The sequence below is a fragment of the Protomyctophum parallelum genome (genome assembly GCF_964188405.1).
Source record: "Protomyctophum parallelum genome assembly, chromosome: 2".
Lineage (NCBI taxonomy): Eukaryota > Metazoa > Chordata > Actinopteri > Myctophiformes > Myctophidae > Protomyctophum > Protomyctophum parallelum.
Window position 1 is genome coordinate 57,496,447 of NC_139699.1, and position 16,747 is coordinate 57,513,193.

The 16,747-nt window shown below is 44.4% G+C and overlaps 1 protein-coding gene across 1 annotated transcript in view; it reads right to left on the reverse strand.

Moving 5' to 3' along the window:
• The window catches only part of LOC310877017 (kinesin-like protein KIFC3), a gene marked incomplete at its 5' end in the record, with an annotated part of 40,645 nt that overhangs the window by 5,642 nt on the left and 18,256 nt on the right, over positions 1-16,747 (reverse strand). Inside the window, 9 exons of the mRNA XM_083790663.1 lie at positions 1,148-1,377; positions 3,579-3,708; positions 5,635-5,758; positions 6,758-6,888; positions 8,138-8,242; positions 8,755-8,936; positions 9,726-9,837; positions 12,054-12,184; positions 14,146-14,293. Of these exons, the coding sequence (XP_083646789.1) occupies positions 1,148-1,377; positions 3,579-3,708; positions 5,635-5,758; positions 6,758-6,888; positions 8,138-8,242; positions 8,755-8,936; positions 9,726-9,837; positions 12,054-12,184; positions 14,146-14,293 (1,293 nt within the window). The remainder of the gene's footprint in view (positions 1-1,147; positions 1,378-3,578; positions 3,709-5,634; positions 5,759-6,757; positions 6,889-8,137; positions 8,243-8,754; positions 8,937-9,725; positions 9,838-12,053; positions 12,185-14,145; positions 14,294-16,747) is intronic.

Genomic DNA, 16,747 nt, shown 5'->3' on the forward strand with positions numbered 1-16,747 from the left:
CTTATACCAAAATATATTATATACATTTCATGACATCTTTTTATCAGTCAAACGTTTCATGACCATGTGCATATAGACCAGTACTGTGAGACTTTGGAGACCCAATTTACAGCCATTTGACAAACGCAATGTGGAAATTGCATGTCTTGACAGGTGCATAGTGCTGGCATGCACTCTACCACTAGTTTCAGATTTGAGCGAAATCCGTCACCTCAACCAGCCTCATTGGCAGAAGGACATGACTGAGAGATCCCATTCTCTTTCAAATGTGTGCAATACCAGTGAGCTAATGTATCCATCAACAACTAATGTTGATTCCCCCTGTCTGATGAAGAGCCGAGAGGCTCGCAACGTCACTTCCATGGAGTAAAGGAAACATTAACCCCTTTTGGTGTTTTAAGCATTATGTTATGCTTTAGCCGTTGAAAAATAGCAGCTCATAGTGCGGCACTCAGTGCCACACTATGAGCTTGTAGGTCTGCTATTTTTGAAAAATCGTGACAATGTGGCGCAAATTCTTTGAATATATTCTCTTTCAGAGCAAACGTTTTTAACTCAAATCTTTGCTTCTGGGAGGTCGCTGGAACAACATATTTTCAGATGGGTGTCGGCGGGCCAAATACATATATTTTTTCAGGGTCCTTGACATGAAATAGTTTGAAAACCACCGATATAGAAACATGGGTTTTTTTTCAGAAAACGGCCATGATTCAGAAGACATTTTATAGAATCGTCCTCAGGTCTAAATGGGTTAAATAAACGTATAACGCATTTTAGGTGGGAACCCCTTTTGGTGTTAGCATTACGTTACGCTTTAGCCATTTAAAAAATAGCAGATCTACAAGCTCATAGCGCGCCACTCGGTGGCGCGCTATGAGCTTGTAGATCTGCTATTTTTTTTTTAAGTCGAAGAACGACTGACATAAAAACACAGCTTTTTCAGAAAACTGTCATTTTCAAACAGACATTTTTATAGAATCTGATCTCAGGTCAGAATGGGTTAAAGTTTTGGACCATCATCCAGTGTGCGGACCTTATCTTCCTCGTCTTATTAATCAAACCTCTGGTTTTCCCAGTGAGTATATGGAACGTCCCAGTGCTTTACAACATCGTGCTGCTGTTTCTTTGACCTTTGACCCCTCCTCACCTGCACCATCATCAGCGTCTTGCTGTCTCCGCTCAGCGAGTCCTGCAGCAGGTAGGTGAGCCGGGAGTTCCTGAAGGGCACGTGGGAGTGTCTGCTGCGCAGCGCGTGGATCACGTCCCCCAGCGCCGACAGGGACTTGTTGATGCACTGGGCCTCGCGCAGGCGGCTGCCCTCCGCCCCCGACTTGGCGATCCGCTCCGAGCCGGCCAGGTCCACCAGGTTCAGCTTTCCTGCAAAAAAGCGAGCGACACACAAAAAAAACGCACACGTCGGGGGACAATTTTTAGTCTAACCCCCGTTTAACCCCATTTCTGACCTGAGATCAGATTCTAAATCCTCTTCGAAGTCCTGACAGTTTTCTGAAAAAGCTATGTTTCTGTGTCGGCGGTTCTTCGATTTTTCAAAAAATAGCAGACCTACAAGCTCGTAGCGCGCCACTCGGTGGCGCGCTATGAGCTTGTAGATCTGCTGTTTTTCGATAGCTAAAGCACGACGTGATGCTAAAACCAAAATGGGTTCCCGCCGCCAAATGGGTTAACCCATTTAGGCATGAGGTCAAAAAAAAAAAGAAAAAAGTTCGCTCTGAAAGAATATATATTTAAAGATGTGTTGCCGCATTTTTACGATTTTTCTAAAATAGCAGACCTACAAGTTCGTAGCGCGCCACTCGGTGGCGCGCTATGAGCTTGTAGATCTGCTATTTTTCAACAGCTAAAGTATAACATAATGCTTAGTTAAAACACCAAAAAGGGTTCCGGCCAAAATGGGTTAAGGCACCGACGTCGAAATTAAAATGAATACTGAATAATAATACTAATGTTGTTTAAAATATGTTAGAGAAAAATGACAATGTACAAAGGATAGGCATTAATAAGCTTTGAGCTTCGGCCTATGCCTTTTCCATCACCTATAAGAGAGTGTGAATATTTAATGTAATGATTTATGTTACACTGTTGAATTGATCGAAATAAACTAAACTAAAACTAAACTAAACTATCATTAATTCTTCCGCCACCACCAGTGTATTTCGGTGAAAACCCTTATTTTGAAGTCCAAACGGGACCCGAGATCGTCTTTTCTTTCACCCGGAAAATACATTTTGTAACCGCGATCATCGGTTCTTTAGTTATGGGCCGTTTAATAAAGCTTGTTTGGACCAAAAAACGCAATCTGGGAAGATAAATGTCTTTTTGTAAATCTCTTTACATTGAGGTGAAGCAGGCTGTGTTTTCACTTCCGGTTTCTATCTGTCGCCTAGCAACCTAGAGACATTCATAATGAATGAACGAATGAATGCAATCAACAGTATTGTGTTGTCCAGTGGCGTGCACAGATAGACACTAGGGGGTGCTAGAGCACCCCCTGCCCTTTCCCCTCTGGACAGCAATGTGACCTTTTGAAGAAAAAAAAAAGGGCACATTGCACATTTCTTGTACAGTGTACACTGTACAGTACATGGACCATGGTGACATTGATCAATTATTGATAAAAAGCTTCTAATATATTATTTATGCCCCAACATCTATAAATCTCACATATACCTTGGTATGTCTGTCCAGTGGATGAGCTGTACATATACCTTGTGTGCGGTGTCTGTCCAGTGGATGAGCTGTACATATACCTTGTGTCTGTCCAGTGGATGAGCTGTACATATACCTTGTGTCTGTCCAGTGGATGAGCTGTACATATACCTTGTGTCTGTCCAGTGGATGAGTTGTACATATACCTTGTGTCTGTCCAGTGGATGAGCTGTACATATACCTTGTGTCTGTCCAGTGGATGAGTTGTACATATACCTTGTGTCTGTCCAGTGGATGAGTTGTACATATACCTTGTGTGCGGTGTCTGTCCAGTGGATGAGCTGTACATATACCTTGTGTGCCTGTCTGTCCAGTGGATGAGTTGTACATATACCTTGTGTGCCTGTCTGTCCAGTGGATGAGCTGTACATATACCTTGTGTCTGTCCAGTGGATGAGTTGTACATATACCTTGTGTGCAGTGTCTGTCCAGTGGATGAGCTGTACATATACAGTGTGTGCCTGTCTGTCCAGTGGATGAGTTGCACATATACCTTGTGTGCGGTGTCTGTCCAGTGGATGAGCTGTACATATACCTTGTGTGCCTGTCTGTCCAGTGGATGAGCTGTACATATACCTTGTGTGCCTGTCTGTCCAGTGGATGAGCTGTACATATACCTTGTGTGCCTGTCTGTCCAGTGGATGAGTTGTACATATACCTTGTGTCTGTCCAGTGGATGAGCTGTACATATACCTTGTGTGCCTGTCTGTCCAGTGGATGAGCTGTACATATACCTTGTGTGCCTGTCTGTCCAGTGGATGAGCTGTACATATACCTTGTGTGCCTGTCTGTCCAGTGGATGAGTTGTACATATACCTTGTGTCTGTCCAGTGGATGAGCTGTACATATACCTTGTGTGCGGTGTCCAGTGGATGAGTTGAAGCCAGCCACGGTGATGATGAGGAGAGCGTGTGAGCGAGAGCTGTGTTCATTGAGGTTGGTGCAGGCCGTGGCCCTGTTCATGTGACCCAGTTCGAACACCTGCAACAAGAGGTCAGGGCCAAAAGGGCAGGCTTTTGTTCAATGGCTGACCGTTAATGCTCAATTCATCATTACACAAAACAAAAACAGAAACGCGCATTACAAATGCAAACCTATGCAGGCATAAACCTACTTGAGAACAATGAGCCTCATTGGTGGACAATTGGTAATCGGACGCATAGAAACAAATCCCTGCTTGGGCGCATTCCAGCGTTGCGTTGGAACGCAACAGCACTGCTTGGGCACATTCCTCCTTCCCGCTGGTACACGCAGCACTTTTAGCCATTTGTGCTTGTATTAAATGTATTATGGTTCATGTCATTTTACTTTTAGAATTAATTAATTGTACATGAATGTGTCTATTATTTATTATACAGTCTCTTACTATTTCAATTTGACTATTATTTAAGAATTATAGAAAGTCTGACTAATGTAAAAAGAAACAAATTAGCAGTAAGTAATGGTACAAAAATAATAGGATAATAGTAAAAAATCTTTCTGAGGGACAGCACATGAGATGGAAGTATTTACACAAACTACGATAATTCAATACAGCCATGCTCACAATAGATAAACACCATTTGAATAATCTTTCTGTTAAAATGACCTGTAGATGTCAGCTAGAGAGACCGTCCAAGCTGCTACCAACACCGCTTTCCCAGGCAAAGCAAGAAGGCTCTGCACATTTACATTTACTTATATATATTTCGCAGACGCCCTTATATCCATTCTGACCTGAGATCAGATTCATACGAGGTTTCCGCCGGACACACACTGGTCTGATGAACCCATTCTGACCTGAGATCAGATTCTAAAAATGTCAGTCGCTCTTCGATTTTTCAAAAATAGCAGACCTACAAGCTCGTATCGCGCCACTCGGTGGCGCGATATGAGCTTGTAGATCTGCTATTTTTCAATAGCTAAAGCATAACATGATGCTGACACCAAAATGGGTGCCCGGTCAGAATGGGTTATATCCAGAGCGACGTGAAAGTCGAGTTGAAACGTTAAGTGCCTCAAAGAACCTAGGAGGATGTCAGGCAAACATGCGAGCTAACTAAGTAGAATTCTCAGTGAGATATACAGAATAATGCCTAATTTATACTTTGTCATACAAATGTGTTGCTCTGATCTGAACTGAAAAATGTGTTGTTGTTTTTTCAGTCAACACCACAACAAAGTATAATTTGGGCTTGACGTGTTACGACGTGTCGGCACGTCATAAGCAATCCAACCCGACGGGGTGCTTAGCGCATTTTACATTATCAAACGAGAGAAGAATATTCAGAATTTCTTTCTTTTTGAGTTGGCCTCCAAGGCCACCATACTCTTCGCTCCGCGGTCCCGGGGCGGTCACTTCCCTGTTTACCGCTGCAGAAAGAATCCCTCGTATCTCCTATAATCTAGGGCGCTCTACGTGGTTTTGATCAGATGGATATACTTTTTTTTTTTTTACAGAGTAAAAGCGACCATATCTTCCTGGCACCCCCGAGCTTCTATTTTGAAAGAATCCCGGCGCCGATTGTGTTTAATAGTATACCCATGCTTAAGAATCCTGCAGCCCATATCTAAAATGGATTTGCGATTGGCATTTATTATTTTAATTTAAATCGGAAGTCTGTTATTTCATTAATCAGAGTGTGTACTGTTGAGTGAGTAGGACACGGTCATGCTCATTCATTTCCATGCTTAACAAATGGCTCAGTGACCTCTCACATCCTGCAGATGGAGCCCTTTTCATTCTGGCAGAGACAAAATCCAGATGCAAAAAAAAGGACTCATTTTTACGATGTGACTGAAGGCTCAGAATGGTTTCCCCATTTCCTGACATCTTTTCCAAGAGACTGTTCAGTGGAACTTCAGCTCAATTATGATGTCAAACTTGTCTTTAGTCGACGTGGCGAACATCATAACATGTGAACGTACCCTGTTGATGTCCTCTGGACTCTGAACAATGAACTGGCTCAGTCCCGGGACGTAGAGCTGACCGCTGCCGTCTGGGTTCATCTTGATGTCCAGCTTGTCACTGGGGTTGTCCCCCAACAGGTTCCTGTTGGACACACAACAAAACGCACATTAGGAAGAACATCATTAAGAAAGACTGGTGAGTCAGGTGCTCGTCCAAAGTTCAAAACAGCCCATCAGTAAAGGTTTGATGTTTGACCAGGGGTGTCATTTGGGGGATGGCAACTGCCCACCCCATAGTATTCTCATTTAACCTTGAATTCAGTCATTTTATATCCATCCACATTGTCCCCAAGTCTGACTCAGTGTTGTTTTTGGCAGCAAGTTTTGATTTTAGTTTTAGTCACATTTTAGTCACAAATGTTTTAATGTTTTAGTGTTAGTTTAGTTTTAGTCGACTAAATATCATAAGACTTAAGACGACTAAAATCTACAGTTGATTTAGTCGACAGAAATGTTGGCAGGCCTTGATGGCGTCGTAATGACTGTTTTTACACTTTACACTTTTTACACAAATCTACAAGTTCACAACGCGTCGCGCTGTTTGTTTAGTTTCCATTTAGTTTTCGTCGGTGGAAAAAGGTAGTTGACGAACATTTTTAGTCGACAAAATAAACACTGGTCTGACTCGCAGAATTTATATCAGGACTGTTATACTGTCAAATCCATCAACAGAACATGCCGACACACGTGTTGGACTGTTAAATCCGGAGAGTTAATTTAACCCTGAGATCATAATAATGGACCCATAAGGTCCCCTCTCAGATCGTTCTGTCGCAAACCTCCTTGGCTGGAACTAAAGCTTACGCAGATGTTCAGAGGTTATGCAACATGACAGAGGGAAAAGATATACTTTGTACTCAACAGATGACCGTGGATGTTTAGTATAATCCGTCTGTTCACAGGAAAATCCCCCCCCCCCCCCCCCAACACACGCAATGCGTTTCCTTGCCAATTTCATAATGTTTCAACTATGAGCGCAGCAGGATGACCTTGACGCACATCAGACGGTCATTTCACATTATTAACAGACCATGAATGGATGCCAGAAACAGCAGGCGTTCTCTCTCTCTCTCTCTCTCACCGCAAGGTCTCGTTGTATATTTCCACCATGCTGACTGTGATCTTGTAGTCCCAGTCGGGCGTTTTCTCAGTCACCTCGGAGAAGAGCAGGCGGAGAGCCCTCTGGTTGATGCCAGGGTCCGCGGCCACGCCCTGGAGGAATGGGGGGAGGGGGGGGTGTTAACATGGCACGTGTCCTCAGACATGAGTCAGACAGCAGGCGTCGCCGCTCATGCGTTTCATTTTCTAATTGCATTTCCCCAGTAGGCCTGTCACCAGTGGCGTGCACAGACACCATGGTGACATTGATCAAATTTTGATAAAAAAAACACTTCTACTATATTATTTAGGCCCCCCACAATCTAAAGCTATGTTTCTATGTCAGTGGTTCTTCGATTAAAAAGAAAATAGCAGACCTACAAGCTCGTAGCGCGCCACTCGGTGGCGCGCTATGAGCTTGTAGATCTGCTATTTTTCAATAGCTAAAGCACCAAAATGGGTTCCCGCACCAAAATGCGCTGCACAAGGTGCCCTTTTTTTTAGTGCCTGTCGTAGACATGCGGAGAGCAAGTTCAGTCAGGAAACCTCAGCGCCGTCGCTGCCGGCCCGTTATTGGGCCACCTCAGCATCACGCTCTCATCCACATGATTCACTCAGCCAATCACAGACTCACTCCATCTTCATAGCGGCTACTTAAACTAGAAGGGTTTGCACTCCTCCTCCTGCTTCCGTGCTTGCTGCTGCTGTATCAGTGCGCTGCCGTATGCAAACCTTGCTGCGCACCCTCCTCCACCCCAGCTACCACCTGTCGTTTTGGATCTAATGTTTAGGTACGGAGTCCCTATGGACGGGACTGATGCGCTTGATCTGAGTACCTAAAAAGCAGATCCAATACATCGCCAAACCATAAAAAACATATTGCTCATCTTATATTCAATAAATATATATTCCATCCATTCTTGAGTTGTCCTGACTGAACTGGAACGCGAGCGTACAGCTTACCTCCATGGTGTTTAAACTACAATGTGAGCGTACAGCTTACCTCAATGGTGTTTAAACTACAATGTGAGCGTACAGCTTACCTCCATGGTGTTTAAACTACAATGTGAGCGTACAGCTTACCTCCATGGTGTTTAAACTACAATGTGAGCGTACAGCTTACCTCCATGGTGTTTAAACTACAATGTGAGCGTACAGCTTACCTCCATGGTGTTTAAACTACAATGTGAGCGTACAGCTTACCTCCATGGTGTTTAAACTACAATGTGAGCGTACAGCTTACCTCCATGGTGTTTAAACTACAATGTGAGCGTACAGCTTACCTCCATGGTGTTTAAACTACAATGTGAGCGTACAGCTTACCTCCATGGTGTTTAAACTACAATGTGAGCGTACAGCTTACCTCCATGGTGTAGGTCTTTCCTGAGCCGGTCTGACCATAGGCAAAGATGCACACATTAAAGCCATCGATGCAGGAAGTCACCAACGATTGCACCTCCTGGAACACCTGGTGGAACATGGACACGTGGAACAAACCGAGCGGAAACATTGTTATCTCCATATTTCAACTTTCTATGTTTTTCCGTACATTAAGTGTTACGAAGTCACGAAATTACTTTCCACACTCGCGACACGTTTCTAGCTTGTACATCACTTATTGTAGCCTCTTTTTTTTTAATACTTTGAATGTTCCAACTTCCTTTTAAGGTTTTGTGCCATTTTCATGCATTCTCTAATCTCTATGTGAAGCACTGTGATCTCTGTTCTGTGGATGAAGGATGCTACAAAAGATGTATTATATTCAACGAGTATCTACAGTATAAACCATTATTACATTTTACACTCACTTAACACGAAGCCCGCCAGAAACACAGTAACCGTAGATAGTCTAGCAGCCCCGCCAAAACCGTAAGCCTACGTTTTCTAATTGACAGGGCGGAGAACTCTGAACTGTGCGCTCAGGGTGAACATGACCCAGATCATGATGAGTATGTCAGGAAGGTGTTACACGTGACTGACCTCTTCCTGTGTAGCCTGAGGTGAGAAGACTTTGTCGAGATCAAAGGTCATTAGTTTGCCCTTGTTTGAGAGGTAGAGCACAGCGTCGTCCTCGGAGTCAAAGCTGACCATGTTTTTGGCATCGGCGGATTCCTGGTCCTGTGGGCACACGGGCCGCACGCGACAGAACACCCTGATGTTACCTGGGAAATGGAGCACAGGAGTTCACCACGTGTCGTCAAACAGAAAAGCCTCCCGTTGTCAGAGAGGTACAGTAAACCAGTGGTTCCCAAACCTTTTCATGTCAAGGACCCCCAAAATGATACTCATTAGCCCCCATTTGAAAATGTATGCAGGGACCCCCATAAGAGAAGACTTTTACGGCTCCAGCAGTGATTTTCAACCATTTTCATTTCAAGGGCCCCCGGTTTGACCTGAATTAGACTACGGTGCCCTATATATATTGTTTTATATATATTTTATCCCACAATTTTGTAACCCATTTTTCACCCCTGTGTCAATTATCTAATGTGATCCTGGGCTCTACACACCCTTCGCCAACCTAGTCCCCATATATGGGGGACATGGGGAGAGCAACGGACATGAACTCATGCTTCCTTCATGCCTGAGTGTCCAAGTTGCTCCTTTACACCTGACAGGGGGGAGTTTCCCTGGTTGGACGTAGTGCGTGGAAGGAACACGTTATTCCAACCAGTTCCTTTCCCCTCCATCAGGCACCCCGGCTGGCCAGTGCCCTATTTAATGGCATTTATATCTCTGGGACCCCCAATTTATATTGTAAAATCAATGTTAATTTAACTCTGAGAGTGTACAAATGTGTTCAATTTTTACACTCCGAGTTACAGACCCATAAGGGTCCATTTGGTAGCTATAACTATCATTTGGCTGGGGACCCCCTGGAACTCCCTCGAGGACCCCTAGGGGTCCCGGGGACCCCAGTAAAGCTGCCATAAAGCTGCCATGTCTCTTACCTTTGAGGCGTACCAGCTCGTTGTGGCATTTCTTCCTCAGGTTCATCTCCCTCTTGTATTTACACAGCAGCTCCTGGTTGGTGCTGCTCACCTCGCTGATCACCTGACAGATCTGAGAAGATGCAGAACATCAGTACACACACACACACACACACACACACACACACACACACACACACATGTATATATACAGCCAGATGGCAGGACTTTTGTTTTGTTTTGTTCGTTTTCTGATTGTCACAGTGGAGAGAGATGGGAAACAAAGAGCAGCGGAGTGACCAGCTGTAAATGGTCCGTCTAGCCTAGAGTCCTAGAAGGTAGCTCTACTGTACTGTGTCATCTACACAGTAAAATGAGTTAAATGAACACTAAGGATTTTACCGTGTACAGTATATTAACCCGTTTCGACTTGACGACGATTCTACAAATGTCAGTTGTTCTCAAACATTTTCATGTCAAGGACCCCCAAAAATATATTTGTAATATATACGAATATGCACAAATTAGACGTTGGCCCCACCTGGTGATCAGAGGTGGGGCCAGGAAATGTAAAACAGCTGAACACACTGTTTTAGAGGGCTCTCCGTTTTCTTTTACGTTTGTTTTTTGTATTATTATTATTTCTTCTGTTGTTGGTGTTGTCATTGCTGCCAGTTCCCACCTGAGGTTGTGTGGGAGTCCTGACTGCTCCAGACCGTATTGAAGAACTGCCAACTTGCATAATGTCTTCATACTAGGATTCAGGTCCAAGATCTGTAAGATGGGTCGAGTGTTGGTCGTGTCATATCCTCCGAAGACGAATACACGATCTCCCTTCAAGGCAACACCACAATAACCCATCGGGAACTTTCCCCTTGGGCTGAACCTTCGTCCAGGAGAATGTCTTGCAGTTTAATTTCCACAGATCGCTGAAGTAGCTTCTCAGACCAAAGCTGTAACCACCCAATATGTACAGCTCTCCGTCATAAGCAAAGGCTGAATGAAGACAGCGTCTCTCTGGAAGCTGTGAGGAAGAAGGCGTGCTCAGCCAGTGGTCGGTCTCCATGTCAAGCACACTGATGTTGTCGTGGTCCTCATCCCCTCCGTAGCCCCCGAATACAAACATCTTTGTCCCGATGATGGTGGCAGAGTGGAATATCGAAACGGGAGGTGGTGGAGTTCCTCTGGTGTTAATTAAAGACCAGACCATTGTGACGGTGACCAGCTTGTAGATGCCATTTAGTGTATGATCCGGTGAGCACGTTCCATCCTCCATAGATAAACATGACCTTCCCAGATACACAGGCCGAGTGGCTGAACCTTGCCCCCGGAACAGTCCCAGAAATGTTGTGCTTCGACCATCTGTGGCCGTCGACGTCAAATGCATAAAGAACGTCATTGTAACAGAAGTCCCCCGTGTAGGTCCCCCGTGTATAGGCATCCTATATTATCTTGTAGTTCACCGCACCTCCCCAGACATAGACGCTATGTTCAATCAGAACGGCTGTGTGGCGCCAGGACGCAGGGGGGACCCCAAGGGGACGTCCTTCCCCCTTTCCACTCGTCACCGGAGGCAACTTCGTCCAGCGCGAGGACACAGAGTCGAAGACGTGCACATGGATCTGATCCACGTCGTGGCTCTTCCCGTCATAGAGCCCACCAAAGAGGTACACCTTGTCCCCTGCTGGCACGGCGGCAAAAGCAATTTTTGAGGATTTGAGATCAGATTCATACGAGGTTTCCGCCGGACACACACTGGTCTGATGAACCCATTCTGTCTTGAGATCAGATTCTAGAAATGTCAGTCGCTCTTCGATTTTTCAAAAATAGCAGACCTACAAGCTCGTATCGCGCCACTCGGTGGCGCGATATGAGCTTGTAGATCTGCTATTTTTCAATAGCTAAAGCATAACATGATGCCAACACCAAAATGGGTGCCCGGTCAGAATGGGTTAAAATACTCTAGGCCTATATAAAAATAGCTCGCACTAGTGCTGGCTGCCTAGGTTAGAACCCGCTGCTGTGCTGTCCCGATTAGAACTTAACCAGGATGCTTTAACCGACTCTATACATCCTACCCTTGAGCAGACAACCTGATATTATACGTTGCTTTGTCGTGATGACTAGGCCAATTGTATGACTCATATAACAAATTTGAAGTTTTATTTGTATATTACCCACGTAAAAACCCCAGGAAAGTGTTTCTTGTCCGCCAAACATCATTAAAATAAGATCTGGTGGCAAAAGGGGCGAAGTGGCCCTTTAAAGAGAGTCAGAACCCAGCTCTTCAATGTATCGGTTGGATCCGTATCTGAGAAAACAATGCATCAGGACTGTTGTGTGACTCACCTCTTGTTTGGCCTCGGTTATAGCTTTGTCCAGCATGAAAGGGAAGTCCTGCACTTGTCTCTTCAGACAGTTGTAGTCACAGGTCAGCGTGCGGAGGGCAGGCTGCAAAGTCAGCAGGTTCATGCGAACGCCTGCAAAGGCACACAGAGGTTGTTGCCGCAGCACTGCATAGGGCTCAGATACAAATCAGTGTCACGTACAGTACCAAAAATAACATTTACAGGCTCACGACACGTCGCTCTGAAACGTGTTGTGAGCTTGTTATGTTCGGTGAGCGACAACCACGGGGAAAAAAAAATATCACACTGCCACTGATTAGTGATCAGCGTGAAAGTGCACTTTCATTCTAGTGTTGATTTTGGCTGCACATTTCTATTTTAGTTTTAGTCATAAGTCTCTTGAATAGTTTTCACTTGGTTTTAGCCACATTTTAGTTTTGTATTAGGATTTAGCCTTCCCTCCCCAAATTATTAAGTCCTTGTGACATCAGAAATGTCATACAATGTAGCTTTAATAATGCCATTGCTCAGTGCTGTACCATTTCACAGAACACCATGCACTGTGACAAGCTTGTCACATAGAAAACATACACCCATAGAAAACACAAATACATGAACACACTAGTGTTGTTTCCGTCGACTAAAACTAATACATGAACACACTAGTGTTGTTTCCGTCGACTAAAACTAATACATGAACACACTAGTGTTGTTTCCGTCGACTAAAACTAATACATGAACACACTAGTGTTGTTTCCGTCGACTAAAACTAATACATGAACACACTAGTGTTGTTTCCGTCGACTAAAACTAATACATGAACACACTAGTGTTGTTTCCGTCGACTAAAACTAATACATGAACACACTAGTGTTGTTTCCGTCGACTAAAACTAATACATGAACACACTAGTGTTGTTTCCGTCGACTAAAACTAATACATGAACACACTAGTGTTGTTTCCGTCGACTAAAACTAAGATGAAAAATGTGCGTCGACTGCCTTTTTTCACTGACGAAAACTACATGAAAACTAAATGAAAACTAAGCCATGATGACTAAAACTAAGACTAAATATACTGACAATTTCGTCAACAGCTAAAAACTAGACTAAAATGTTAGTGGACTAGTGGACACGAGATCCAGTATAAGTCATTTTACAATTAGTTGCATGCTGAAAATAGCAGATCTACAAGCTCACAACACGTCGCAGTGTGGGCTTGTACGTAGATCAGCTATTTTCAGCAAGTCATTACTACGGCATCAAGGCCCGCCTAAATACATTTTGTACGACTAAATCAATTTAGTCGACTAAAATCTTATGTTTAGTCGACTAAAACTAGACAAACACTAAGACATTCCTAAAACTAAATGAAAACTAGAAAAAGTGCCCTTCCGGGCACAGGTCTCCACCAGGTTATCCACAGATCCGTGCAGTTAGAGGTAAAAACACTTTTTGGCCAGTTATAGCGCCACCTTGAGGCTGAGTTGAAATTGTTCATGTGGCATTTCGTCCTCGGCCTAGTGGGAATGTGGGTGCACAATTTGACGGAAATCACGCGATGTGTTCATGATTTGCAGCATTTCGTTTGAAACTGAGCACTCCTGTGAACTTTGGAAGGCAATCTTAACCAATCAGGATGGAGTCTGATAAATCTGAAAGACACGTTTCGTTGAATGGCTCTAGAGAGACTGTGTACCAATTTGCGTGATGTTTGGACAAAATCTGTAGGTGTACTGTGCAAAAACTTGTTTTGCACAAAGCGGCCTCCTGGTGGCGCTATAACAGGCCGTTCTGGAAAGTTTGGGGCAGAGGTTCATCGTTGGCATCCAGGGAGTGTGTGTGCAAAATATGGCATCGACCGGGTTAACGGTGGCCGAGATTAGCTGTTCACGGACACACACACGGACACACACACACACGGACACACACACGGACGGACGGAGTGCAAAACATACTCTCCCCACATGCCTTCGGCCTGGTGGAGACAACTATTCAAGAGACTACGACTAAAACTAATATTTGCTGCCAAAAACACTGGAACACACACACACACACACACACACACACACACACACACACACACACACACACCTGCCAGGTTCTCGTGCACGGCTTTCATCTCGCTCTCGGCTCTAATGAACGCCTCCTCGATGACGCGGTTCTTCTCCTCCTCCAGGTTCTGCATCTCTGCCTCCAGCTGGCCCTGGGCTCTCTCCATCTCCCCTTCATACACCAGGATCTGAGCACAGGGGGAAGGGCTGTTGGTAAGCAGCTACAGTGGGAGGACAACACCAATACCAGGCTCACATGTGGGCCTTGTTCGAGGCCCACACAGTGGTAGCACATACTTCTCAACCCTGGCCCATGGCCCACTGTCCACGCACCTGCCTTGTTGCCAACATCCGGCACATACGCCAGATGTTGAGTGAACCAAAACAAATGTTGTGGTAATCACTTACATGCACATAGGACGCCATGTGAATGCAATTAACCACTTGCAACCTGGTGTCCCTATTTTGGACATTATCCAAATTCAAATAATTTCAACATTCAGAAATAGCCCAAAATGGCCCTTCTGTAATCTTGACATGTTTTTAGCTTGCAGAGCATCTATTTTCACTATTGCTCTGTGTGTGTAAGTATAGGGCATAACTTACACAAGATAACATGTACTCATCCCTGAGGGCAAATTCAGGTATGAGAGCAGAAGGGCATTTAAGAGTAAAACGGTCAAGAAATCAAAATAAATAAATGTAGTTTCAGTTTGACTTCTGCATGGGGTCTGGCTCAGAGTCAAAAGTAAAACTGTGAATATGAGACTGAATTCCATGTATTTAATTGTACACGGTATTCAAACCAAACTGCAGTACGGAGAGTTTTGCAAAGATCAGGGTTGAAATACCAGAGATGGACTTTAGAAATAGCTAAGGAGTTGAACCAAGTCAAGAAATCCACTGCTCCCAAGCAGTGTTGATTTTGTCGACTAAAACTAAGACGAAAACTAAATGGAAACTAAATGAAAACTAAGCTATGATGACTAAAACTAAGACTAAATATACTGATAACTTCGCCAACAAATAAAAACTAGACTAAAATGTTAAGGGGGGACTAGTGGACAAGAGATCCAGTATAAGTCATTTTACACTTTCTGAAATAGCAGATCGGCAAGTGTAAAATCAGCCATTATGATGGCATCAAGGCCTGCCAAAATAAAAAATAAAATGGCAGATTACTAAAATCAACACTAAAACATGACTAAAATGTGACTGAAACCAAATTAAAACTATTTAAGGGCCTGACTAAAACAAAAATCAAAATGTGCTGCCAAAAACAACACTGCTCTCAAGTTCTAGCTGCTACAGTATAATATCTGAAGATGAGATTCTGGGCAGGGGAGACAAGGGGAGGTACTCCACGTCACCATAAACCACACAGGACAAGCAGACGCCACACAGGGAAGCAGGGGGCCTGTGAGTGGTGCTGGAGAAAGTACTCGCGTTGTTTTTACTGTGCAGAATTCAACATTTACTTTGAGTTAAAGCACAACGTTTGGAAGTAATTGTGGTGGAGTAAAAAGTACAATATTTGCCTCTGAGATGTAGTAGTGCAGTGGTATAAAAGTATTGAACATTGTAGAAGTAAAAAAATCCTGAAAAGTGTACAGTACTTGAGTAGAGTAGTAGTTGAGTAGTTACTTTACACCGCACAGGAGAGTAGATACAGGGAACTGTTCACATCACATATACAGGAGATCTCACAGGTTTCAAAGGTCCCATGGTCCGAGGGGACAAAGGTCCCATGGTCCGAGGGGACAAAGGTCCCATGGTGGGGGATTTTTTATTTATTCCTCACTCATGGACATTTAAAGGTATAACTGGGTACGATGGGACTTTCTTCATTACCCATGGACATTAAAGGTGGTGCAAGTGATATGTTGTTACATTTTGTTCAAATGTTAAAGCTCTGATTCTGATGTATTCTCCAGCTCTTTAGAGAAAACACTAAACATATTTTATATTGGAAGTTTATTCACTTCCAATGTTTATCCTGTGCCATGTACCGTACGTATGAGATCTTTCATGATTGGATGAAATTAGCATTCCGACTCAACCGTTTACTAAAGAGCAGGAGACACTGGGACCAACCTGGGACAACCTGGAGGGGTTAGGGGGATTGGGGGCCCAACCTGGGACAACCTGGAGGGGTTAGGGGGATTGGGGGCCCAACCTGGGACAACCTGGAGGGGTTAGGGGGATTGGGGGCCCAAGGAGGGGTTAGGGGGCCCAACCTGGGACAACCTGGAGGGGTTAGGGGGATTGGGGGCCCAACCTGGGACAACCTGCGAATGACCCCGGCGTTAGCCCTGCCGACAGCCTTAGAAAGAAGGCTGCAGAGACGGCCTTGGTCCGTCAGCAGCTGTAACCAAATGCATGCAGAGAAAGAGGGGTTAAACTACAGAGCCACGCATGGGGCCCACAGGGCAGGAGCACATCTTCCCATTCTGTAGCGCGAGGCGGCTTGATGTACTGTACTGTACTGTACTGTACACCCCCTGGACATGAGGCTAGTACTGTACAGTATGTCGCAGGGATGAGCGGTCAACCTAAACTCTGGGTCGGGGTCGCTTTCCGTGAGACTTCAAGAACCGTTGGACCAGTACAGAGAGAAACAGCACATCATTTTCTTATTTTTT